At 47.0% G+C, this 25,486-nt stretch overlaps 1 protein-coding gene and 1 long non-coding RNA gene across 2 annotated transcripts in view; one reads left to right on the top strand and one right to left on the bottom strand.

The window, feature by feature from the left end:
* Positions 1-4,228: 4,228 nt before the first annotated feature.
* CDH5 (cadherin 5) overlaps positions 4,229-25,486 on the bottom strand; it is a 34,007-nt gene continuing 12,749 nt past the window's right edge. Inside the window, exons 3-12 of the mRNA XM_042920352.1 lie at positions 23,041-23,329; positions 21,880-21,996; positions 20,755-20,919; positions 19,671-19,858; positions 17,812-18,062; positions 13,633-13,775; positions 11,490-11,614; positions 11,026-11,134; positions 8,453-8,698; positions 4,229-6,393 (exon numbers count right to left, since the gene is read on the bottom strand). Of these exons, the coding sequence (XP_042776286.1) occupies positions 5,879-6,393; positions 8,453-8,698; positions 11,026-11,134; positions 11,490-11,614; positions 13,633-13,775; positions 17,812-18,062; positions 19,671-19,858; positions 20,755-20,919; positions 21,880-21,996; positions 23,041-23,329 (2,148 nt within the window). The 3' untranslated portion in view covers positions 4,229-5,878. The remainder of the gene's footprint in view (positions 6,394-8,452; positions 8,699-11,025; positions 11,135-11,489; positions 11,615-13,632; positions 13,776-17,811; positions 18,063-19,670; positions 19,859-20,754; positions 20,920-21,879; positions 21,997-23,040; positions 23,330-25,486) is intronic.
* Positions 6,241-25,486, top strand: part of LOC122208901 — a 481,315-nt gene continuing 462,069 nt past the window's right edge. Inside the window, exons 1-2 of the long non-coding RNA XR_006197370.1 lie at positions 6,241-6,518; positions 10,417-10,585. This is a non-coding gene — a long non-coding RNA (uncharacterized LOC122208901). The remainder of the gene's footprint in view (positions 6,519-10,416; positions 10,586-25,486) is intronic.

Raw genomic sequence — 25,486 nt, 5'->3', positions numbered from 1 at the left:
AGCTATCCACAGAATGCTCTGAAAAACTTTGGCATGTTCCTGGAAATCTAAAAGGCCACTCACTTGTATAGGGCTCTGCACATGCCCAGGACAGACCGGGGGAACCCTAAGTTCTCACTTCTGGCTGACTTGAAGGCTCTGTGCAATCAGAAAGGGAAGGCTAAGGCTGAGTTGTAAACTGCCTGCCTGAACTTTGAAGGAGTTTTACAACATAAACACAGAGGCTTTTAGCAAGTGCTGAGAAATTTATTGGTTCCAGGCATTTATTTAAAAAAAATTTTTTTTTAACCTTTGTTTATTTTTGAGAGAGAGACAGAGCATGAATGGGGGAGGGTCAGAGAGAGGGATATACAGAACCTGAAACAGGCTCCAAGCTGTCAGCACAGAGCCCGATGCAGGGCTCGAACTCACGGACCGCGAGATCATGACCTGAGCCGAAGTCGGATGCTTAACCAACTGAGCCACCCAGGCGCCCCGGTTCCAGGCATTTAAGGAGGGTATCTGAGCACTCACTGCCTGACTACCATTAAGCAGAGGCTTCAGTGACCACACACAACAAATAGTACAACTTTTAGAGCATTAGGAAAGCCACTAAACAAACTGCAGCACCAACAAAAACCAAAAACAAGAAACCTTGGAGGTCAAGGGGGTATGGTTTCCACAGTTGCCACACTGTATTATTTAAACTATCCAACTTTCTGGGGCACCTGGATGGCTCAGTCACTTAAGCATCCGACTTTGGCTCAGTTCATGATCTTGCAGTTAGTGGGTTTAAGTCCTGCATCGAGCTCTGTGATGACAGCTCAGAGCCTGGAGCCTGCTTCAAGTTCTGTCTCCCTCTCTCTCTGCCCCTCCCCATCTTACACTCTGTCTCTCAAAAATAAATAAAATAAGTGTTAAAATTAAAAAAAAATATATCCAACTTTAGAAAAAAAAATTATGAGACATACAAGGAAACCATAAAGTATGGCCCAGTCATAGGAAAAATAGTAATTGATAGAAACTATCCCTGAAGAAACCCAGATGTTGGACTTACTAGAGAGAGTTTAATCCAGTTATTTAAAATATATTCAAAGAACTAAAGGAAACCATGTCTAAAGACTAAAGAAAAATGTGAAGATTAGGTCTCACCAAAGAGAGAATAATCAGTAAAGAGGTAGAAATTATTAAAACAAACAAACAAACAAACAAACAAACAAACAAACAAAACAACCAAGGGGCACCTGGGTGGCTCAGTCAGTTAAGTGCCTGACTTTGGTTCAGGTCATGATCTCACCTTGGTGAGTTCAAGCCCCACATCGGGCTCTGTGCTGACAGCTCAGAGCCTGGAGCCTGCTTTGGATTCTGTCTCCCTCTCTCTCTGCCCCTCCCCTCCTCTCAAAAATAAATATTAAAAAAAAAAAACAAATAGAAACTCCGGAGTTGCAAATATAATAAACAAATGAAAAATTGAGAAGAGCTCAAGAGCAGATGTGAGTTAAAGAAAGATCAGTAAACTTGAATATAGGTCAATTGAGATGATCTAGTCTGAGGAACAACAACAACAAAAAGAATGAAGAAAATCAATAGAGCCTTAGATAGCTATTGGACATCAGTAAACATACTCTATATGCATAATGAGAGTCCCAGAGAAGAAAGAAAGAGGCAGAAAGAATATCTGAAGAGATAATGGCCCCAAACTTTCAAATTTGATAAAAATATTAATCTACACATCCAATAAGTTCAAGGAATTCCAAGTAAGATACAGTCCTAGGATTTATCCTAGACATATCATAATGGAACTATGGAAGATTAAAGACAGAGAGACTATTGAAAGCCTTAAGTAAGAGAGAAATGATTTGATTTATCAGATGCAGAGTTTCCTTAATAAGATTAACAGCCAATTTTTCATCAAGCCAGGGAGGCCAGAAGGCAGTGGGGTGACATTCACACTGCTGAAAGAAAAAGGCTATCAGTCAAGAATTCTATATTTTGGAAAAATAAAGGACAAGTTAATTCCCAGATAAACAAAATAAGAGAGAATTTCTCACTACCAGACTTTCCCCACAAGAATTACTAAGGAGAGGGGCACCTAGATGACTCAGTCAGTTGAATGTCTGACTCTTGGTTTTGGCTCAGATCATGACCTTGCAGTTTGTGGGATTGAGCCCTGCTCTGAGTGTGGAGCCTGCTTGGGATTCTCTCTCTCCCTCTCTCCCTCTCTCTCTCTCTCTCTCTCTCTGCCCCTCCCCTGGTTATGCTGTCTCTCAAAATAAATAAACATTAAAAAATTTATTAAGAAAAAAGTTATTAAGGAGAGTCATTCACACTGAAATGAAAAGACACAGACAGTAACTTGAAACCATATGAAGAAATAAAGATCACCAGTAAAGGTAACTGTATAGGTAGATATAAAAATTTAAATATATATATTTTTGTTTGTAACTTTCCCCCTCCTCTATGATCTAAAAGACAACTGCCTAAAGCAAGAACTATAAATCTATGTTGATGGGCATATGATGCATAAAAATGTAATATGTACAACAATGGGCAGTGCAAAGGAGGGGAGAGGGAGCAGAGCTATATAGGAGCAAAGTTTTGTACAGTATTGAAGTTGGTAAAAATTCTAACTGAATTGTTTTAAGATTTTAAATATAATCCTCAGGGGGAACCACTAAAGAAATTTTTAAAAAGGTAAAAAAATGACAAGAGAATTAAAATGGTACACTAGAAAATACCTCTTTAACATGAAAGAAGGCAGTAATGGGGCAACAGAGAAACAAAAAAGATGTGAGACAGAAAAAAAAAAAAGGAAATAGCAGGCATATATCCTACCTTATCAGTAATTACATTAAATGTAAAGGATTAAACATGCCAACCAAAAAGCAGAGATTGGTAAGATGGATAAATTGCCATGATCCAATTATACTTTGTCCACAGAAGACACACTTTGTATTAAAAGACACATATTGGTTGAAAGTAAAAGGATGGAAAAAGATATCCTATGTAAACTAAGCAAAGAGAGCTGGAGTGACTATACTAATATTAGACAAAATAGACTGATAAAAATTGTTACCAGATACAAAAGTACATTTTACAACGCTAACTGCGTCAGTCCTTCAGGATGATATAACAATTAGAAACCTTTACATTCCTAACAATAGAGACTCAAAATACATGGAGCAAAAACTGACAGAATTGAAGGGAGAAACAGACAACTCAACAATAATAGTTGGGCGATTTCAGCACCCCACTTTCAATAATGGATAGACTATAACTAGACAGAAGATCAGTGAGGGGGTAAAAGACTTGAACAACACTATAAACTGGTACATCTAACAGCTACAGAATACTCCACTACCAGCAGCAGAATACACATTCCTCTCAGGTGCACAGAATATTGGACAGGATGAAACATGTTAAGGCATAAAACAAGCCTCAATAAATTTATAAGGACTGAAATCATGAAAATTATGTTCTCTGAACATGAGGGAATGAAATTAGAAATCAATAATAGCAGGGAATTTGAAAAATTCACAAATATGTGAAAATTAAATAATGCATTCCAAATAACCAATGGATCAAAAAGGCAATCACAAAGGAAGAGCAAAGTTGGAATTAGGACAACTTGACCCCTGAGAGCTCCAGGAACTAGAGTTTATCCAGAGCACAGTTTACAAAATACCATCCCTGGAAGAAATAATCCCCAGGAATCCCCGCTGGTAGGGGTCAAGGAGCAGAGGCCTTGATGAAGTGAACTTCAACCCCCACTTCCTCAATTCAAGACCTGAGTCTGACAAGGACGTTTCTTCTCATTTTGATCGTGAGGTTTTCAAGGCAGGACCCCAATATTGGGCCCAGACACCCCAATAAAGTGCCACCTGTTCACTCCTGTCAATCAGCCAATTAGAGGTTGACTTCCTCCCTCACTGCTGATGACTCTCACTAACCCCATCATGGAAATGGTGTGGCAGCTCCAGATTCCACAGGCCCTGCCTACTGTGTAGGGTGGAGATAGGACTGGGGGGCATGTACAGACGCCAAGTGAAGGCATTGGGCTCTGGGAGGAAAGGGGGTTGGATTAGGTGTCTGTTATTATTCTTTGCTGCAATACAGAGTGAGTGTCTCTGAAATCCTAATTGCAAATATCCCCTTGCACCCTGGGTTCCTTTTTTGATGAAGGTGGTGGTGGTGATAATGTGTATGTGTGTATGTGTTTCACATGAGCTTATTCAGCTCTAGAAATAAAAGGATTTCAAGAATTTTCTTTATTTAGGTATAAAAAAATACAGTACGTCCCATGCACCAGTGTGGCCAATATATAGTTATTATCACTAGAGCAATAACTACAATGATAGGAAAAAGAAGGTTACAGGAATTTGTTCATCCAACTAAAAAATCTGAATTAAAATTGTTAACCTAAATAGCAACCCACTTATTATGCAAAAACCTTTATTCTATATGTTTGTGAGAGCTAGAAATATGTAAGTATTATTAGTAAAAAAAAAAAAATATATATATATATATATATACATATATATATGTATATATATATATATATAGTAGTTATTGGTTTAAAAAAAAAGTCAAGTGTTATTTACAGTCTCCTGAAGTGTGAGGGCCCTTGCCCAGAGGGGAACCTCAGTCCATGACCAAGCGTGAATTGGAGTTTGCCTCCTTTCCTGCCCTCTCCCGTTGAGTGATGCCACTTCCCCAGGGTGTGTTTGCAGTGGAATGTTCCAGATTTAGCTGAAAGTGGGAGATGCACAGATGACCACAGGGCATGGGCAAGGCAGGGTGTGCCTGAGGGATGAGGCCCTGCCAGGGTTTCCTGAGATGTGGCAACAAATGAGGTGCGTAAAGGCAAATGACACAGTTCTGTTGTGCAGTCATGTTTGGGTTTGGACTTTGACCAGAGTTGCTGAGGGTCACATCTTGAGGGCCTTCAAGTCAAGAGATAAGGAGTAGATGGAGAGAGAGACAGAGAAAGAGAGTGAAGGAGTGACTGGGCCAGGAAGATAAGGGGAGAGGTCTTCTGCTCTGGGGAACATCTGCTCCACTTCCCAGGCAAAACTGATGGGGTGTCGATGAGACTCAAATTGGGGTCACAGCTACTCCAGGCCCTCTCCCGAGGGTGTGGGTGTGCAGGTGGCCCTCAGCATATGATCTGTCACACTTGGTCTCCACTGTCCCTCCAGGATGGATTCACAGTTGCTTCAAAGTTCAACAAGCCGTTTTCCTGACTTTGGTTGAATTTTCAGTGCTCAGTACAGCAGTTACAGGTGTGGTAGGCCAGCGAGGTCACCTCGGGACCCAAGTTTGGTAGCTGTCAAGGGACCCACTCATCCTTCTTGACAGACCTGGGGAGAGGCTGGGAGTGGTGGGGACTTGGGAGAGCGTGAGGAAGTTCAAGCAGGGCTGGCATGATGGATGGTTCCAGTCTCTGGTGGGACTGGGCTGCAGAGAGTCTTGCCCCACAGGCCATGCCCTTTGCTCCAGGCAGACAGGCACCAGGATCTCACCAACCTCACCGGGGGAGGGGGGAGGGGGTTGGGGAAGATCTCCCCCTGGCTTTTGAACCATAAGCTGCTTTAAGGAGCCACAGCAAGTCTTTGAGTAGGACCCGTGGTCCCAGGTGACAGGGTTATGGATGTCCAAGCCGAGACAGAACACCAGCCTGGATCTTCCAGAGTTTAGGGGATAGCTATCACTTGAAGTATGTTCCTGGACATTTCAGGGACCTGGAGTTTGCTACCCGAGGTGGTGAACTCTCTGGGACCCACGAAGAAGGGCTGCTGGGCTAGGGTGTCAGTGCTACAATTTGCGGGCTCAGTGCCTGTTGTCCGACTGGCCCGCGCTGCAGAGGTTTGGGTCCCCAGACCTGGAGGCCCACGTCTCCCTAGTACACCAGCTCCACCTGGGGGTCTGAGCGGTACAGCTCGGCCAGCATCTTGAACCTGGGGCCCCAGTCGTTGAGAAAGTCGTAATCGACGTCCGAGTCGGATGAATCGGTGCCCAGAGAGCTGAGGGACTCGGCGATGGACTCGGAGCCCTCGTAGCCGTAGATGTGCAGCGTGTCGTAGGGCGGGCCTGCGCCGTCGTGGTCGGCCTCGTCCTTCTTCACCTCGATCATGGCGGCCATCTCCCCCGGCCCGCCGTGCACCGCGCCGTGCCGCGGAGGCTTCTGCACCTGCGCGTAGACGGACGGCCCCGCCTCCAGCGTGGGCCGCGGGGGCTTGGCCCCGCCCTGCCGCACCGAGTTGAGCACCGACACGTCGTAGCTGGTGGTGTCCATCTCGCCTCCGCCCTCCTCGTCATAGGTGACCAGCTGCTCGTGGATCTCGGGCACGCTCTTGCCGTGGGTACGGGCCTGCTTCCGGAGCCGCCGCCGCAGGAAGATGAGGAGGGTGATCACTGCAGCGAGCCAGAGCTAGTCAGACCCGGCCCAGCTGGCCCTCGGGCTCACCTGCGTCCTCCCCTCCTCCCTGGAAATTCCCGGGCCAGCCCAGCATCCCAGCGACACCTGGGCCAAGGCGGAGGTTGGTTTGGTCTAGACACCTTGTGGGTACCCCCCCCCCCCCCCCCCCCGCCCCCGCAACCTCCGCCCTCCGTGGGTCAGAGTCGTGCCTCCTGCCCCCTTGGGACAGACCCTCCTTCCCTGGGGATTTGGTCCTGACTGGCTGTCATAGCCACTGGTGGAGGTGGGGGAAGAGGAACAGAGTGGGACTCCCCTAAGTTCATTCTCTCCTGCCAGTCTCAACCCCATCTACCTACGTCCACATTTCCTGTCTCCCCCACCACTGTGGCAGATCCTTCTATGTTGTGTGCAAAGGTGGGGAGGCCAGAGGTTGGAGAAGAAATGGGGAAGGGAATGGAGTTGAAATTCGGAGTGCGGAGATTCTGAACCATTGTTTTGTTGATGGCCGTGCTGCTGCTGCTGCTGGATAACGGTGGTGCTGGCAGGCATGCTGCCCATGGCTCTCACGGCAGCTGTTCTTGGGCACCTATTGGATATGTGCTGGCTCCATACTGGACACATTCTCGTGTTATTTCACTCAGGGCAGGTATTATTCTCCCCATTTTACCCTTAAGCAAACTGACCTCAGGGAGGCTGAGTGGCTTGCCTGGGGTCCCGTGGTTGGGCAGTGGTGTAGATACTGACCCTGCTCAGAGCTCTGAGGGGTGTGACTGCGAGGGTCACCAAACCCTGAGGATGGGTGGTCCATGTGGCACAGAGAGCTCCTAAAATTAGGTCACAGCATCCCCCAGACTCTGTCCTTCTGGCCTTGAGTTACTTAACAAACTGTTAAGTATGTAAGAGAAGCTGGGACACCCTGTCTGAGCTCTAGTTTCCTTGTCGATAAAAGTGATGGCTTCCCTGCTTTGTTTATATTTGGCAAGGTACTTATGAGATTAAGTGTATTCTACGTGTGGTGGTGATGTCATTGTCATTATTATTACTAATTATTATTAAAAGGGGTTCTGAGTCTAGACTCTTTGCCAGAGAAGCCTCAGGAAGGTGGCACACCCAGGGGGCCTCTAAGGAGAGCCACTGGCAGGAAAAGCCTGGAGGACATAACGTGGGAACCCCACCTCACCCCCAGGGCCTATCATTTCAGTGACAGGGAGATCTCTAACTTTCCTCTAGAGGGCCGGCCCCTGCTCCATCTCAGGGCTGGTGCAGGAGAATGTATTCCACTGGGAGGAACCCCCCCACCGTCAGCTGAGGGGAACTGGTGGATAAACTCTTGCTGACAGTGCCCCGCTGCTTCTCCATCCCCAGTGACAGGGAGCTCCAGTGACCCTCACTAGTAACTTGCGAGACAATGCTTCCTTCATCAGCTGCCTCCCTTCCCTGTTTCACTCCCCTCTTCCTTCTAGGGCTTCCTGGGAGCACTTCCCAAATAAACCACTTGTACCCCAGTCCTTGTCCCAGGGTCTGCTTCCTGAGTAACCCAAACCAAGGCAAGGCCTAAAATGCTCCTAAAATTTCTGAGGCCCAAACAAGAGAAAAAAAAAAAAAAAAGATATCAAGTCTGGAGGAATCCTAAAAAAGGAAAGGAAGCCACTAGCGGCTATCTAAGCTGGAATTTTTTAAATTTTCTATTTTTTTCCCCCCAAAGAGGATTTTTTTTTCAAAATAGGTTTCATGGAAATAAATGCCTAGAACAGTGCCTAGAATGCTGTAAGTGCTCAAAACGTATAAACTGAATGAATGAATGAATGAATGGATGTCATATATGAGGTATTTTAAAGTAAGGGAAAGGCCTTGAACTCTCCCTTTCCCCCCACATCTACCCCCACCTTTTGGCATCCAGGGAGCTAGAGCTTTTATTCCTCTGTCCTGCTACGGAACCCTGAGGCCCAGGGTGGGATATGGGCTGCAAGCAGGCTTGCGCCTGGATCCCTGGTCTCTTCCTCCTCCTGTGAAGCGCTCCCCACCATCGTTCCCTCCCCCATCGTAGGCACTGACCTGTGATGGTGAGGATGCAGAGGAAGATGGCTACCAGCGCCTGGATGCTGACACCTGCCTGGGCAGCCATCTCCTCACAGTAGGTGAACTCGCCATGCTCATTGCACTTGCAGACAGTCACGACCAGTGTGCTGGTGCCTGTGAGGCTCGGCCTCCCGTTGTCTGAGATGAGCACAGGCAGATAGTGGACCTTGGCACGCTCCCGGTCAAACTGTCCGTACTTGACTGTGATGTTGGCCGTGTTATCTGGAAATACCGGGGCTGCAGAGTCAGGCTCTGGCTTCCAGAGTGCCTGTCCCCTCGTGCACACTGATGATGTGGCTTGCCTCCTCCAGGGGACCCTCCGTGACTGCACCAGCCCATGGGCAGTCTGCTTCTCTGCCCTTTGTATCCCCTGCCTCATGTTTTAGCCATTTGAGTGCAGGTCTGTTCCTCCAGAGAGGGGATATTTTGGGCAGCTGCCTTGACATCGCCTTTAAGAATGGCTCGCCCAGGGGGCGCCTGGGTGGCTCAGTTGGTTAAGCATCCGACTTTGGCTCAGGTCACGAACTCACAGTTTGTGAGTTCGAGCCCCGCATCAGGCTCTGTGTTGACAGCTTGGAGCCTGCTTTGGATTCTGTGTCTCCCTCTCTCTCTGCCTCTCCCATGCTCATGCTCTGTCTCTCTCTGTGTCTCAGAAATAAATAAATGTTAAAAAAAATTAAAAAAAAAAAAAAAAAAGAATGGCTTGGCCAAAATGTAAAGTCCTTGCCTTCTGTTTCTGTGGGCAACTGATACGTCTGACCCCCACCTCCTCTTTCCTAACCCTATTGCAATAACAGGTGGTTCTCTTTGGGCTCAATTAATGCATTTTTGCAAGCTTTGACAATGGGGAAAAATAAAGTTTTTCAAAGTCTTTCAGCACTGGGCTAACTTTGAAGGCTGTTTCTGCTATTCCTGAAAATCCATTAGAAAGTGAAAACAATGCACATGTTCCCTGGGGCACCAAAGGAATGACACAGTAACTGAGGATGTCCTAGGCAGGCTGGAACTGCACATACGCTTTGGCCCAAATATTGGCTGCCCCTCCCAGCTCCGGTCAGTGGTTCCATGTACTGAAGAATCCCCCAGGGAGATTTTTAAACAGATTTTCAGAGCCCTGCTCCCCCTTCGCTGCCATTTTCCTACCCCTCCCCCCATCTCCCACACCCACATTTCATGATCAGACGCCAGATAATCTGCCTTTTGTAGGCTTCTGGGAGGTTATGATGCTGGTGGCCAGAGGGTCTAGGGATTCCCTGCTCCAGGATTTATCTAGCCCTGCAGGGTCAGCTTCCTCAGGAAGCTGACTCCCTTTGGGTCAGCTCCCAAAGCAAAGGGGTCTGTCTTTTAGATTTCAAATGAAAGCTCATTACATTTTGCTACTAAGTAACCATGTCTATTATAATTAAAAATAATAGCCATATGGCCATTGATACTTTGAGAGAAATTAGAGATTTCTCACTACATTCACTTAATATCATAACAGGACATTCATGCTGTAAGTGAATCTGGCACCAACAGGCTTCCCTCCTGGTTGTACATGGGGTGTCTTTGGGGTGGCACTTAAGTTTTCTATGCCAATGCAGACCCCCTCTGAGGTGGGATTGAGGTGGAGATGGGGGGTGGGGTGACAAGTATTTTTGCCACATTGTTTACTACTAAAGACAGCTGAACGTTTGAATGGTTTGTAATTGACCGTCAACACATCGTGGCCACCTTTTCTCTAAGAATGGCTCTTTAAGGATGAGTCTGTGGCTGATCCCCTGGGTCTGCCTTCCACCTTCAGGGACCCTGACCTTCCTCACAGGTAGCACTGGCTCTTCTATACAGGAATGAATCCTCATCCGCCACAGTTTTGCCATCAGAGAAAGGCAGGAACGCTACTCTGTGCTGGGTGAAGGATTGCTCTATTAGACCCAAGAGGGATTTTCTGTTTTCCTCAGGAAGCCACTGAGGCCACGGAAGCATGCCTACTTTTGCCTGGAATTCAGTCAGCTCAGCATCGTCACTCTTGTAAGTGTATGCTCATCAGAAGCTCTGACTGGCACTGCTGATATCACAGACTCTGGGCTGTGAGGAGTGGACCAGATCCTGTCCTGGGGCCACCTGGTGGTAAGTAGTCATTGTAGCTGAAATAAGACAAAGTTCACTGTATTCTTGGCATTTGGATTTCACGTTTCCAGTTTTGACTCTTTGATAGTGACCTCAGAATTCATAGAGAATTTGCAGCTGTGCTGAGCATAGAGATCCAGTGTGGGAAGGACTCCACTGGCTAGATCGTGAACTGAGCAAGCGTCTGCACCCCATATCTATTCTATATTCCTTGCTGACCTGAGCATCTTATGGAGAATGTGGACTTGGCAGTTTGGCCAGATTAGCTCTGATCATTGCACAGCCCCGTAAGGAGTTGTACAAAATATCCTGTAACTTGAAGACCCCAGTGAGGGCTTGCCCCCACTTGGTTGGCTTGGTTCTTGACCCTGGTGCTTCAAGACTCAACTAACTGTGCCCCTGCCCTTGCCAGTAGCCAAGCTGACTACTTTGATGCATACCGTGATTATCTGTCAGGGTGAAGTTGCTGTCCTCAGTGCTCAGAGAGAATTTGAATTTCACATCTCGCGGCGTTACGTCCTTATCTATTGCCGAGATTTGCACGACCAGCTGGAATGTGGAAAATGGGGGGCAGTCAGTGGTGGTGTTGGGGTGGCTGGGGGATCAGTGATGGTGACTTTGGTATCAGATCTGACCGTGGCTGCATCTTTTCTGCAACACTAACCTAAATAGTCTCCACAAAGCCACCCTTTGGACCAACCTCCCCACCAGTGTATTCTTCATACGTTCTCCCTGAGCCTCAGTTTCTCCATCTATAAAGTGGGGATAACATCACCTTTCCTCAAGGCTGTTGTGCAGGTTACATTAAGCTCAGTGAAATGCCAGCTGACCGTGGGTGGGAGGTGCTGCCTCTCAGCCCATCTTCTGTGAGCGTGCCTCACCCTCCCAGCTGAGCTGGACTCACCTTGCCCTGGGCAGCATTCTCACACACTCTGGGCTCGTAGGGCTGGGCGAACTCTGGAGCGTTGTCATTTTCATCCATAATTTCAATGTGGACTTGGACAATGGATTCTTTGCCTGTGGAGTACCCTGCAGGGAGAAAGGGCTCCTGACTGCCATTGACTCAGATTGATGCCAGTCCCAGGGGTAGAAAGTATGTGGATGGGGAGTCCTGGAGGGGTGACCTTTTTTCAGGAAGAGGGGGCTATGGACCTCTGGAAGAGGGGCCAGGGTTGGTGTTCTGGATGAAAGGGCTGGGAGAGGAAGGGAAGGGCGTTCAGCTTCATGCACAGGGATGTTTACTAAACAGTTACTTGTAAGAATCAAGAAGGTAAACAATGCAAGCAAATTAAAGAAAGTTTTAATTAAATTAAATTAAACAAATATAATTTATTTAAATAAATAAAATTAATTTATTACAAAATAATTAAAAGGTAAACAACCTAAGTGAGTTGGGGTTAACATATTAAACCACTTTCAAAGAATGGAACATGTGGCTATTTACAATGCCCATGTAAATTACATTTAAAAATGTAATAAAGATATTTTAGTATTATATGAAAATGGCTGTGAAATAAGGCTAAGTAAAAATGCAGGATCTGTTTTTTATATAAATATTGTGGTCTCACTTACATGAAAATATGTATAGAGAAAAAAAGACCAGAGAAAGTGCACTGAAGTGTCAACAGTAATTATCTCTGTATGGTGGGGTTATAGGGGAATGATTTTCTTCTTTTCAGTTTTTCCCATATTTAAAACATTTTTTAACGTTTATTTATTTTTTAAGGGAGAGAGAGGCAGAATGCGAGCGGTGGGGTGGGGGGTGCAGAGAGAGAGGGAGACACAGAATCCGAAGCAGGCTCTAGGCTCTGAACTGTCAGCATAGAGCCTGACATGGGGCTTGAACTCACCGACCGCGAGATCATGACCTGAGCCGAAGTCAGACGCTTAACTGACTGAGCCACCCAGGCGCCCCATCCCATATTGTAAAATGAACAACAAACCATTACTTTAACGTTTAAAAATGTGCGAATGAGATTAGATGGGGAAGAAAGGGGTAAAGACTGATCTGGAAAACCCGCAAGAGTCCATCACAGTTGGAGCTTGTGTGCCATGGCAGGGGTGATGACCAAGTCTGGGAAGCCCAGAAGGAGGCAGGGGACACTCTAGGGTAGCACCAGTGGGGCCTTGGTCAAGTCACCGCCCCCGCCCAGGCCCTGGTGGTCTCCTGGGTAAGGCGAGGATATTAATCTATCTCCTGGAGCTGTGATTTTTCTCATGTAAGTAAAGGATATAAAATCCCAACACTTGGGGTGGCTGGGTGGCTCAGTTGGTTGAGCTTCCAACTTCGGCTCAGGTCATGACCTCATGGTCTGTGAATTCGAGCCCCGTGTCGGGCTCTCTGCTGACAGCTCAGAGCCTGGACCCTGCGTCAGATTCTGTGTCTCCCTCTCTCTCTGACCTTCCCCCATCCATTCTCTGTCTCTCTCTGTCTCAAAAATAAAATAAAACATTAAAAAAATTTTTTAAAATCCCAACACTTGCCTTTCCCTCTGGCAAAAGTTACACTAATCTGGAGAACCTAATAATCTTGAAGTTGGAAGCTGCTTCATATTTTGAATTCAACCCACTGACTGGCATATAAATTGTCCCCCTCCTTTCCCCCCAGACAGTCTTTTCCAAACATCCATGGTAATAAGAATCATGTGGTACTTGTTCGATACACATTCCTTGGCCCCATTTCTGGATCACTGGACCAGAACCTCTAGGAAAGGCTCTGTGTTTAAAAGGTGCCTTAGTGATTCTCATCACAGGGACATCTAGCAGGCTCTTTTATGACAGTGCTTCTTCAGCTGTAATGTGCAAGAGGTTCTGATTCGGTCTGGGGGTTGCCCAGGATTCTACCCTTCCAACCAGGTTGCAGGTGATGTGGGTGCTGCTGGTCCATCCACACCTTGGGGATAGAGGCTCTATAGTATCCCAGCCAAGTAGTGCTTCAGCGGGAGCTTATGATACCCCCAGAGCCCCAAAATGACAGATTATGCCTCTTTTGAAGGAATGAGGGAAAGGAGAAAAGCCCAGGTCCCCTAGCATCTGGGACCACTCACCGCTGGAATCCAGTTCTTTGGCCTCCACTGTCAGGTTATACCAGGGGTAGACTTCTCTGTCCAGCTCTTTCTCATTGTAAATGTCCCCTTGTTTGGTTATTCGGAAGAACTGGCCCTTGTCACTGGTCGTGCGGATGGAGTATCTGCCAGGGGAGAGAAATTCATGACTTTCTGTTGTTCTTTGCTGGGGAGACCCCTCGTGGTCTAACCCTTGTGTCCTCTCCATCCTCCTCTCACTGCTCATTGTGTTCGACCACCTAGAGGGAATCAGGGAGGTGCGATAACCCCTTCGATTTTAGCAGTGCTGCCCTGACTGGGCTGGAGGTGGTGCCTTGAGACTCCATCAGTGGCACTCTGAGAGCTGTGGCAGGAGGAGTTTTAATCAGGTGCACCAGAGCTGGGGTTGGTTTTTGTCATTAATGAAAAGGTGGTTGGGCAAGAGCCAGGAAGAAGTAAAAAAGGAGCTGGAATAGATAGGAAATGATCGAAAAGAAATTAAATTTATGAAGTAAAAAATGGAAAAGTTCTTCCAGAAATCAATAAAAAGGTATGAAGAAATGAGATATATATATATATGAGGTATATAGTATATATTTGCTACTGCTTAGGAAAATTCCAGAACAAATAGAACAGAAGTAGTAACAAAAGATATAATAAGAGAAAACATTCCGATCTAAAGAAAGACACAAGTCTAAGATTAAAAGATTAAAAGAGGTCATTAATATGAGGCATAATTTCTAAAAGAGATCAATGTTTATGTATATCCTGATGATACTTTAGAATTTTAAGGCTATATGGAGGAACTAAACAGAGTTCAGACAGAAAAATGTGTTCTTGTGAAGAAAATCAGACTTATCTCAGATATCCCCACAAAATTAAATTCTAGAACACATTGATAGTATTTTTATTTAAAAAAAAAATTTTTTTTTTAACGTTTATTTATTTTTGGGACAGAGAGAGACAGAGCATGAACGGGGGAGGGGCAGAGAGAGAGAGGGAGACACAGAATCGGAAGCAGGCTCCAGGCTCTGAGCCATCAGCCCAGAGCCCGACGCGGGGCTCGAACTCAGGAACCGCGAGATCGTGACCTGAGCCGAAGTCGGACGCTCAACCGACTGAGCCACCCAGGCGCCCCCATTGATAGTATTTTTAAAGGAAGTGTCTATAGACTGAAAATTATAGGAGCATATCTGGTATTATTAACATAAGGCAAAAGAACTAAGGTATTTGTAAGTATACAAGAACTCAGGAAGTATATCATGCACAGAAATAGGGTCTTGAAAAATTTTTATGAAAACTTAATTTCATCTAACTAAGAAATGTCTCAATATAAAATAAAAGCCTGATGGGGTACCCGGGTAGCTCAGTCAGTTAAGTGTCTGACTCTTGATTTTGGCTCAGGTCATGATCTCATGGTTTGTAGGTTTGAGCCCTGCATCAGTCTCTGTGCTGACAGTGCTGAGCCTGCTTGAGATTCTCTTTCTCCCTCTCTCTCTGCTAATCCCTGCCGTGCCCCACCAAAAACAGCCTGCTTTCAGAAGAATTAAATGAAATGATTGATTTCTTTATGGTACATAGGAAAGCAATCGTGTGTGTGTGTGTGTGAGAGAGAGAGAGAGAGAGAAAGAGAGAGAGAGAGAGAGAGAGATTTCAAAGTAGAAAATGTCCAGGAAAACACTTTTAATTTTACAGGTAGAAGTAAGTTTCATTGGGAGAAGTAAAAATGGATGTATCACATTCCAATCTCTAGGAGAAAAAAAAGGAAAAAAAAAGATTCTAGCATATATGGGAGGAAAGGAAAAAGCCATTAAGTTTGAGAAATGAGAAATGTGTAACAAGGTTTAAAACAGGAAGCTCAAACCTATCATTTTTTAAAACCGTTTATTTATTTTTGAGAGAGAATGTGAGTGAGGGAGGGGCAGAGAGAGAGAGAGACACAGAGTCTGAAGCAGGCTCCAGGCTCTGAGCTGTCAGCACAGAGCCCGATGTGGGGTTTGAACCCAGGAACCACAAGGTAATGGCCGGAGCCAAAGTCAGACGATTAACCAACTGAGCCACCCACGCGTCCCCAAACCTATGATTTTTGATGACAAATGTAAATAAGTTAAACCCAAAGCATCTCAGTTTAGATTAAAAAGCAAAGCCAATTACATTCTAATTTTGAGAGACAACTTAATGCCAAGTGAAAAGCAGAAGTTAGAAAAGTTAAAAGCAAAGGTTGGAAGACTTCTATCAGGCAAAGACTAATATGAAAACAGGACTGGCAAACTTAACATCAGGCAACGTGGAACCGAAGGCAAAGTATTTAGCAGAACAAGTTGGGTAATTTCATAAGGATAAAAGTTGTAAGTTGTAATGAAGGTAAAATAGTTATGAACCTTTATAAACAGAAAAATTGAAATATATAAAGCAAAATCTTAAATATTCTAGAAAAAATGGATGCAAATACAGTTGTATTATATCACAGAGCAAGTTAAAGCAAAACCAAAAAATACCCTACCACTTGTAAATGAAAAGAAAAAAATCAAATCAATCTCTTAAATAAATTCTTGAATCAGAGTGCCTGGGTGGCTCAGTAAGTTAAGTGTCCAGCTCTTGATCTTGGCTCAGGTCATGATCTCACAGGTTCGTGAGTTTGAGCCCCACATTGGGCTATGCACTGTCAGTGCAGAGCCTACTTGAGATTCTCTCTCTCTCTCTCTCTTTCTCTCTCTTTCTCTCTTTTCTGTCCCTCCCCTGCTTGTGCTCTCCCTCTCTCTCAGAATAAATAAATACACTTAAAAAAATAAATTCTTGGCTCAATAAAGAAATAAAAACTATCATTATAGCTTATTTAGAATAGTGTGGCTATGAAAACAGTAGTCCCAAAACTTGTGCAGTGTGGCCCAAATCTCCATTTTTGGGGACATATTTTTTTTTACCTTAGTAAGAAGACCTGATTTCTTAGAAACATTAATTCTCCCCAAATCGATATAGAACAATTCTCCTTAGAATTCCAATGTTTTTGGGGTGCCTGGGTGGCTCAGTTGGTTAAGTGTCTGATTTTGGCTCAGGTCATGATCTCGCTGTTTGTGGATTCAAGCTCCATGTCAGGCTCTGTCTCATGACAGCTCAGAGCCTGGAGCCTGCTTCAGATTCTGTGTCTCCCTCTCTCTCTGCTCCTCCCCCACTCACACTCTCTGTCTCTCTCTCTCTCAAAAATAAATAAACATTAAAACAATTAAAAAAAAAGAATTCCAATGTTTTTTAAACAACAGATAAATTAATTTTATAGTTCATGTGAAAGAGTGAATGTTTGAGAACACATAAAAGTTACAGGAATTAAAAAAGCAATGAGGGAGGGACTTGGCTTGTATCTACTAGGTTTTTGTAAAGCTGCTACAATAAAACAGAATGGCTTTGCCACAGAACAGTGGCTAGAACAGAGGATTCAGAAATGGATTCAGGTGTATAACAAAGGTGGGAAAGTGATGACTTACTTAATAAATGGTGCTGCCACAATTGGCTAGCCCTCTGGAATAAAATGAGATTGTGTTAAAATCAAATGTTACATGGCTCTAGAATGCATGGGTTAGAACCATATTTTTGGTCTCAGAGGGTAGAGGCTGGGAGTCTAGTGGAGATGAAGAACAGGTGGTGATGAGATGGGCATGGTATGACCCCCCAAATTTTGAAAACAATCAAAACCCCCGAACAGAGAGACAGACAGACAGACAGACAGGCAACCATCAAATCTACTGTAAACGTAAGTAGATGTTTGTGTGGGCAGGAAGAAGAGGGGTGACAGAACAACATGAAGCCACAAACATGAGTGTTACCTGGAAGTGGGGTTGCAGATCTTTGTGTTGTTTTACTGTGTGAAATGAACACTTGACCATCAGCTCTCCCTAGATGGACCTGTGAGAGCCAGTTATTCCAAAGAATAGCCCCTCCAAGGTAGCGCAGCCAGCGGACAGCTCTGACGGCCAGGACTGAGCTGGGCAGAGGTGCCTGGGCAAGACAGGGTCCCGCCTGGTCATGGGGGTCAGTGGAAGAGCTTGGGCTTCCCGTCCTGCCTCTGTCACGTCCCGTGTGTGTGTGCCAGGAGAAGCCATTCTCCCCACCTGGGCCCTATTGTCAGTCCCGCAGGTGCCAGGATCATCGTGATCATCATTTTCCTTACACCCTCTACCCCCTTACCCAATGCTCCGCCGAGCTGCGTCGGGGTCTTTGGCCCTCACTGAGCCGATCAGAGGTTTCTTCTGGTTCTCCCACAGCTGGAAGTGGTAGAAGGGCTGCTGGAAGCTGGGGGGCTCATCCACATCTGTGACGTTGATGATGACTCGGGCAGTTTTTCTGGTGGAGGCGCTGCTTAGGTGGTGGAGGTTGATGGTGGGATCCGTGGCCTCGATGGTGAAGATGTATTGCTGAATGTATTCATAGTCCAGGGGCTGTGGAAGGGAAAAGTGCAGTGAACGCCTGCTCTGAGCCAAGCACGTGACGTGATCTTCACGGCAACCTTGCAAGGTTGCACTGGGATGACACCAGTTTCACGGATGGGGGAAGTGATGTTTCCATGGTCATCAAGAGAGTGGCTAGGGCTCTCTGTCTGTCCTCGGCTTCCCTCCACTGCATCTCGACAACCTCAGGGCACCCCCAGCCCTAACTCTGTGACTGGCCCTGTTCTGCGCATTGAGGCCACACAGTGGGCGAGCCACAGTCCTGCTCTCTAGGAGATCACAGCTACTAGTTCTAGCCACAGGTCCTTACGTATATGCCTTTTCTTTGTGGTTTCGCTCAAGATGCTTCTCCTGCCTTTGCCCACTTCACAATCCCTACTCAAGAGGCCACATGTCTTCTCAGAACCCATCTTGCCTCCCTGACACAGGTAATTGCTCCTTGCGTGGGTTGCTGGAGCACTTACACGCGGCTACCCTGTTCATCTATGCTCGTCTGCCCCGCTCTCTGACAGCTTTGGTGCCGTGGAGGCCATGGGACTCACCTAGGTGCCTCTGGTCCCCAGTGTGGGGCCGGACCGGGGATAGCCTCAGGAGAGTTCTGCTGCAGGAATGGCCCAGCTCAGGCAGAGGGGTTCTAGAATGTCCCATTTGAGGTGGGTCATCCCTGGCCCAGGGCCCCCAGTCCTCTGCATGACCATTCTAGAGGCATTTTATGTCTCTTGCCTCCTCTTCCAGATTCAGTTGGCCTGACTGCTCTGTCTGTATGCAGCAGCCACTGCCAGTAGCCACTCCCACCCCCACCCCTGTAGTCCTCCCTGCTTCCTTACATGCTGTGGCTGTCTGCTCCAAGTGCCTGTATCACTACCAGGGCTCTACTTTGGTGGGTGCCCAGGGCAGGCCAGAAAGTGTGAGAGTGAACGCCCTCTGGGGCCCTCAGACGACCCTGCAGCTCCCTCTCTCAGCCCCTGCAACTCTGAGGCATATTTCACCCTGTGCCCTGGGTGTTACCAGTGGGACTGTGCCCCACTTGCCTGCACTATTAACCTGACAGTTAAGGAACCTGTATCATTCCTTTTTTTTTTTTTAAAGCTTATTTATTTATTTTGAGAGAGAGAACGAATAGGGGAGGGACAGAGAGGAGAGTGAAAGTGAGAGTGAGAATCCCAAGCAGGCTCTGCACTGTGAGTGTAGAGCCCCATGTGGGGCTTGATCTCATGAGTGATGAGATCATGACCTGAGCAGAAATTAAGAGTCAGGTGCTCAACCAACTGAGCCATCCAGGTGCCCCTGTATCCTTTTTCTTATGTGTCACTGCTCCTGAGACTTCCTGGGATCACTTCCCAAGTAAATTATTTACACTCAAATCCTTGCTTTAAGTTCTGCTTCTGGGATAACTCAGCCTAAGGCACTGACCCTTCTCTCCTGGCTTCCCTTTCCCAGCTCCAGGGTCACAAGCTCATGAGCACGTGGCCAGCTCTAAGCTGACCCAGAATGTGCACCTTCAATGGCTTCTGACCTTGGAGCAGCCCCTGGGTGAGTCCTGAAAATGCCAGGAGCCCTCAGCCCCACATCTGATGTCGTTGCTGCATGCCTACAAACCTTCATGGGCTTGATGATGCCCTCGTTGTGGTTGGGGTCCGTCTCGATGGTGAAGGTGTCCCTGTATTCGCCTTGCACGATGCTGTACTTGGTCATCCGGTTCTGGGGCTCATCTGGGTCCTCAACAAACAGAGAGCCCAAGGAGCTGCCCACACGGATGTCTTCAGGCACCGCAAATGTGTACTTGGCTGATGCAAATAAGGTGCCCCCGAGGGCATTGGATTAATGAGATAGACAAGGTGATTGTCCCTCATGCTATCCTAATGCATTTTTATACAGGAAATCAGCATGACAAAATAATAATAATAATAATAATAATAATAATAATAATAATAGTAGTAGTAATACCGCCACAGGAATTTTGGGTCTCAAGGCAAAGAGATTCTGCTCCATCTATCCTTCCATCCCTCCGTCCATTTAACAAATAGTTATTGAACACCTACTGTATGCTGGGTCTTTTGCTAGGGGACCTATCATTTGACAAGAGAGACAAGTCCTGCTGTGAGGGAGCTTCTGCCACATAGAGTGAGGCCACCGTCATTGGGATGGCTGAGCCTCTGAATTACACCTCAGCATCGGAGGGTACAAGTGATGAACCGTCTGACTTTCCTTCCCACCCTTAACCGGGCCGTGTGAAAAACTCTTGTCAGACATTTTTTTGTGGGGAGAGAAGCAGTCTGTGTGTGGGCTCAGGGCTCAGCCTCAGCTCTGGATATGGAACTTTGCTGTATCCCTGTTCACCAGCTCACAGGGATTTTCTAGCTAGGGCCTGGATTTTTCCGAGCCCATAGAAACTGGGTGAAACTGTTCCTATCTGGTAGTGGGACTCTGGGCAAAGTGGTGGCACACAGCAGGGAGTGCGATTTCCCTGTGGCCTGTGAAGGCACCATGGCAGGTGGTATTTGGAAAGCCTTGGGAATGTGTGCAGGGATGGGGAGAAGACCCCCTCCTTGCACCAAAATGACTTTTCTGGGCCTTAGGGAGAGGTAGAGGGACTCTGGGCTTCTCCACAAGATCCCCCAGGCCACTGAGTCTGGAGTATCCCAACCCCCATCCTCCCCAGGGCCCTGGAGGAGGAGCTCACTTTGGGTGAAGATGGGGAAATTGTCATTGACGTCCTGCAGAGTGACCAGCACCGTAGCTGTGCCTGAGTCCCCTCGGAGGCCCTGGGCATCTCGTGCTTCCACCACGATCTCATACTTGGCCTGCGTCTCTCGGTCCAAGTTTTTGGTTGTAGTGAAAATGAGTCCTGCAAAAAGTGTCCAGCAGGAGCCATGTTACTTGGAGGGCTTTTAGAACACACTGGTGCCTGGGCCCTATCCAGAGTTAACGTAAAAGCTGATGCAAATAAGGTGACTTAACATGTGACTTAAAGGCTCCCCAGGTGATTCCACTGTGCAGCCAGAGCTGAGAACCACCGGCCAGCCACCACCCACCTTCACACCCTGCACTGCTAGACCAAAGCTGCCCAAACGGTTTGGTCCAAGATTGGTCCTGGCTGCTGGGAGCATGGTGTTGAGAAAGAGTGCGAGGCCACATCCGGGCTCAGCGTGGAGAGAGTGCTGTGACTCATTAGCGATGCCTGCCTTGGCACATCATTGGTTGTGGTGGTACCTGTACTTTGCACCTGCCACCCCCCTGAAAGACAGTGTGTCCCAGGTCTGACCACCTGGACTTCTGTCTTGCTCCCCAGACTCTGTCCTTACAGTTTTTGTGAAGTCACACTGAGTGGATAATTACTGCGGGCCATGTGTTCTCTATACATTATGTAATTCAAACTTCACAGCTGCTATGCAAAACGAACATACATTTTCCTGTTTTCAGGGTGAGAGAACTAAGGCTCGCAGAGGCTAGTTGACTTGCCTCAGGTTGTTAGAGGGAGTGAGTAGCAGAACTGGGTTTGGAGGCTAGATCTGTCCGACTCTACACCCAGAGCTGCTAACCAGCATTCTCTTCTGCCTCTTGGGTCACTGCTTGGGTCCTGATTTTGTTCCCTGGACTGGAGTCCATGTCTTGGCAGCTGTCTGCTTCCTTCTCCCCTCGCCAGCCACCTTGTTTTCGTGTGTATAAGAACCATTTCCATGGGATCGTGTGGTTGGATGGTAGCTGACACCTGTCAGACTGGACTTCCCTCAGTGCCTGCACCTTGGATATCTGTCCCTACCCGGCTCCAAGCCAGCGCCTGCCCAAGAGGGTTAGTGACACACACCAGAACCATCAATAGCAAAATATTCTTCTCCCTTCAGGATTTGGTACATGACACTGGCGTGGTCTGCTACGGTGGGGTCATCTGCATCAACGGCTGTCACACGGATGACTGAGGTCCCTGAGGAGAGAGAATCCAGGGTTACTGCCTTGTGACTGTCGGCCCTGTGCCCCATTTCCAGATGCAGACAGATGGGGCTCAGGCTGTTCCCTCAACCCACTTTCCTTAGGCCCTGGGGGAGAAAAGACTGCTTTGTTTTCTGAGGAGCCTGCAAGGGGGCAAAGTGCTGAAGGTTCAGCCTGGTCATCTTGGAAGGAGGCAAAGAGAACAGGTGGTTTTTAGTCACAGGAGAAGTGAGGCAGGAGGCAGAAGGCTAGGGTCATGAGGAGAGAGAGAGAGGAGAGGAAAGGGCTGCTTCTTCCTTCTTCTGGAAGATGAGAACAAAAGAATGGGAAGGTGCCCCACAGGGGTGAGTGTCACATCTCTGTTTCTCTTGAACTCTGGGACCCCCATCCCCATACTTAACAGGGAGGTCTGTTAAGATCTCCCAGGTTCTTAGCCAGGAACCCTGGACCAAGGGGTGGGGAAGGGAATCCTTTTCTGTTACCTCCTAGAGGCTGGGGGTAGAACTGAGGAAGTAGTAATTTCAAGAAGCCTGGGCTCCAGGCTGGTGTCACATCTTGGGGTGAGGGCTCTAGTCTCCTCCCTCCACTCCTGCATGGGTCCTAGAGAGGAGTCTTTTTGCTGTGGTGGCAGAGTTGGTATTCTTCATGTGCAAAGGCACTCTTAGAGTGCCAGTCCTGAGTCAGAGAAGTGGGTGGGGTTTGCTCCAAAGAATAATGAGAACATTATTATGTATATGTTTCTGATGGTTAGTGCTCAGTCCATGATCAGGGTCAGGGCTCAGTCCATGATTGGGGTCAGAACTCAGTCCATGATGAGGATCAGGATTCAGTCCATGACTGGGGTCAGGGCTTAGTCTATGACTAAGTCAGGGCTTGGTGTGGGGCCAGGTCAGAGTTTAGTCTTTAGGGATCAGAGTTTCTTTCAAGCACCCTGAACTCACTGAATCCTGATCCCCGACAGTGAAGCTGCTGATAGGAGAGGCACCTTCAGGCTGGAGATGAGCAGGGGAGGAGTGAGAGGGACAAGCAGGGCACATACCCACGGCCGACATCTCTGGCACAGAGGCGTTGAACAGCCGGTGCGTGAACACAGGCCAGTTGTCATTCACATCATGAACTTTGATGGTGAAGCTGGAAGGAGACTCTAAGTCATTATTGGTGTCCTTGTCTACCACGAGGGCAGTAAGGTGGTACTCGGGGATCTTCTCCCTGTCCAGCCTCTCAAAGGCATACACGTCCCCTGAGTCCTCATTGACCCGGAAGACCTTGCCGGCAGACTCTCCTCTGAGCAGGTACTTGGCGTTCTTGCGGTTCACACTTGATTTGATCTAGGAAAGAAGAGGTGCCATGAGCTGCGGATGGGCAGGGGTGGCTGTGTGCGTGTGTGAATGTGTGCGCACACATGTGAGCGTGCAAGCGTGTAGGTTATGTCGGTGTGTATGCACACGTGTGTGTGTGTGTGTGTGTGTGTGCACTTACGTGCGGTGCTGGCCAGGGGTCCTGAATGCGACACTGCAGTTTTTACAGGGATCTCTGACTGGTCATCAGCACGTTGTTCTCAGCCAGGTTGCTGCGAACACCAAACCAATATGACTTGCTTGGCGCACTGCCCTAATATGCCTCCAACAGTGCTTGGGACATTGTAGGTGCTTATAAAACGTTTTTTGTGTGTGTGTGAAGGAGTGTACTTGGTGCCAGTGGAAGGCAAGGGGCATTTTGCCCCTGGGAAGTCTCTTAACCTCTCTGAGTTGTGGTAACCTCATCTGTAAAATGGAGATAATATTGCTTTGGATGTTGAGCTGCTCTCATGAGCAGAACGGCGCTTCTGAGAGTGAATTCCGGGACACGCTAGTCTCTTCTGCTGCTCCACATGAAAATCGGGTCCCAGGGAACTGGGAGTTGGCTTCCACTGGCTTGGATCTCTAGAACCAACTTACATGTTTAGGGATGTTTGTGAGCTGGTTGTTAAACACAGCCATTATTAAAAATCCAATTATGTAAACTTATAAATTAAATGAATTCTATAAAAAACAAAGGTAGCATACCCAAAATTCATTGCTTCCTCGTTATCATACTGCATTTTTCTGTGTTCTTGAGGTTATGTTTACTGTGTTGAACGATGGAAATACCACACAGTGCTGCGTTAATGCATATCTTTTCACAACTCTGCCTTCATTGACATCAAATTGGGAGCTTAAAACAGACACGGCGAAAGTATTTACACCATGGAAATGAGCAAATGCTATGAATCAGGAGTTTTTCTCCTGGAGAACAGGTTGATAAACATTTATCAGCACACCACTGGTTCTGGTCAATTTAGTTTTGGAATGACACGTAAAATGTTCTCTTCTTGGAGATTTATAATGTGTAGTCCTGTAGAAAAAAACTCTAATGAGCTTTAACTCAGGATTTCCCATGCTTTTTAGACCACTGACCCCATTTTCTTTGTAACACATACTATTAGTGCCCTAAGGAACAAGATTTAGAAAAAGATTTGGAAACTAATATACGTAAAGCAGCTTGCACAGGCTATTATGATAGATCCATGTTAAAAGATATTAGGTTAAAAGTGCTGAACATTTATTTCATTTATAGAATCTTAGAAGCAGAGACTCTTAGGAACTTCAGAGAATCCTATTTCATGCAGTGGTACTCTCACAGATGGTTAGAATGTTCAAAAAATGTAGTTCAATTCAATTAAAAATATATAAATTGGACACCTATATGGTGCCAAGCAGCACCCTGGAAGCACAGAGGTAACCCAGACCCCATTCTTGCTCTCAGGGCTTGGGCCCAAGCCCCAGAAGCTGAGATTCTTAGGATGGGCAGTATTTAAGGATTCAGGGATAAGAGCCTTGAGTGAAGGTATCCGATGAGGAGAATCAAGAGAGAGCGGTCTCAAGACAGGAGAGGGAGCAGCAAGAAGGGTGTGGTCAAATCCCGTGAGTCTGGGGATGCCTGGGTGGCTCAGTCAGTTCGGTGTCTGACTCTTGATTTCAACTCATGATCTCATGGTTCATGGGTTTGAGCCCTGCGTTGGGCTCTGTGCTGACAGCGAGGAGCCTGTTTGGGATTCTCTGTCTCTCTCTCTCTCTGCCCCTCCCCTGCTTGCTGTCTATCTCTCTCTCTCTCAAAAATAAATAAATAAACATTAAAAAAAATCCCATGAGTCTGGAAAACATCCCTAGGGTTTAGCAGTAGTGTAGACATTGGAGCCCTTGGTGGGAGCAGCATCCAGGCTGGGGTGGGGGAGTAGGGTGAGAAGCCAGATGACAGAGCTTGGAGAAGAGGCCACAAGGTGAGGAAGTGGAGACAAGGAGTCAGGACCCTCTGCCTTGGGTGGAGCAGAGGTGTGGTGTGCAGGGGCCAGGTGGTTTCATAAAGAGTTCCCAGGACCCATGGGCCAGGATGTATGACGAATAGTGGGTCAGGAGGTGAGAAGCAAATGCCTGAGCTCTGCAGCCTGCGGTGTGGAGTGACAGTGG

This window comes from Panthera leo, chromosome E2, assembly GCF_018350215.1.
Source record: "Panthera leo isolate Ple1 chromosome E2, P.leo_Ple1_pat1.1, whole genome shotgun sequence".
Lineage (NCBI taxonomy): Eukaryota > Metazoa > Chordata > Mammalia > Carnivora > Felidae > Panthera > Panthera leo.
The sequence above is the reverse complement of the archived record's forward strand: the minus strand, read 5'-3'. Positions and strand labels throughout refer to the sequence as shown.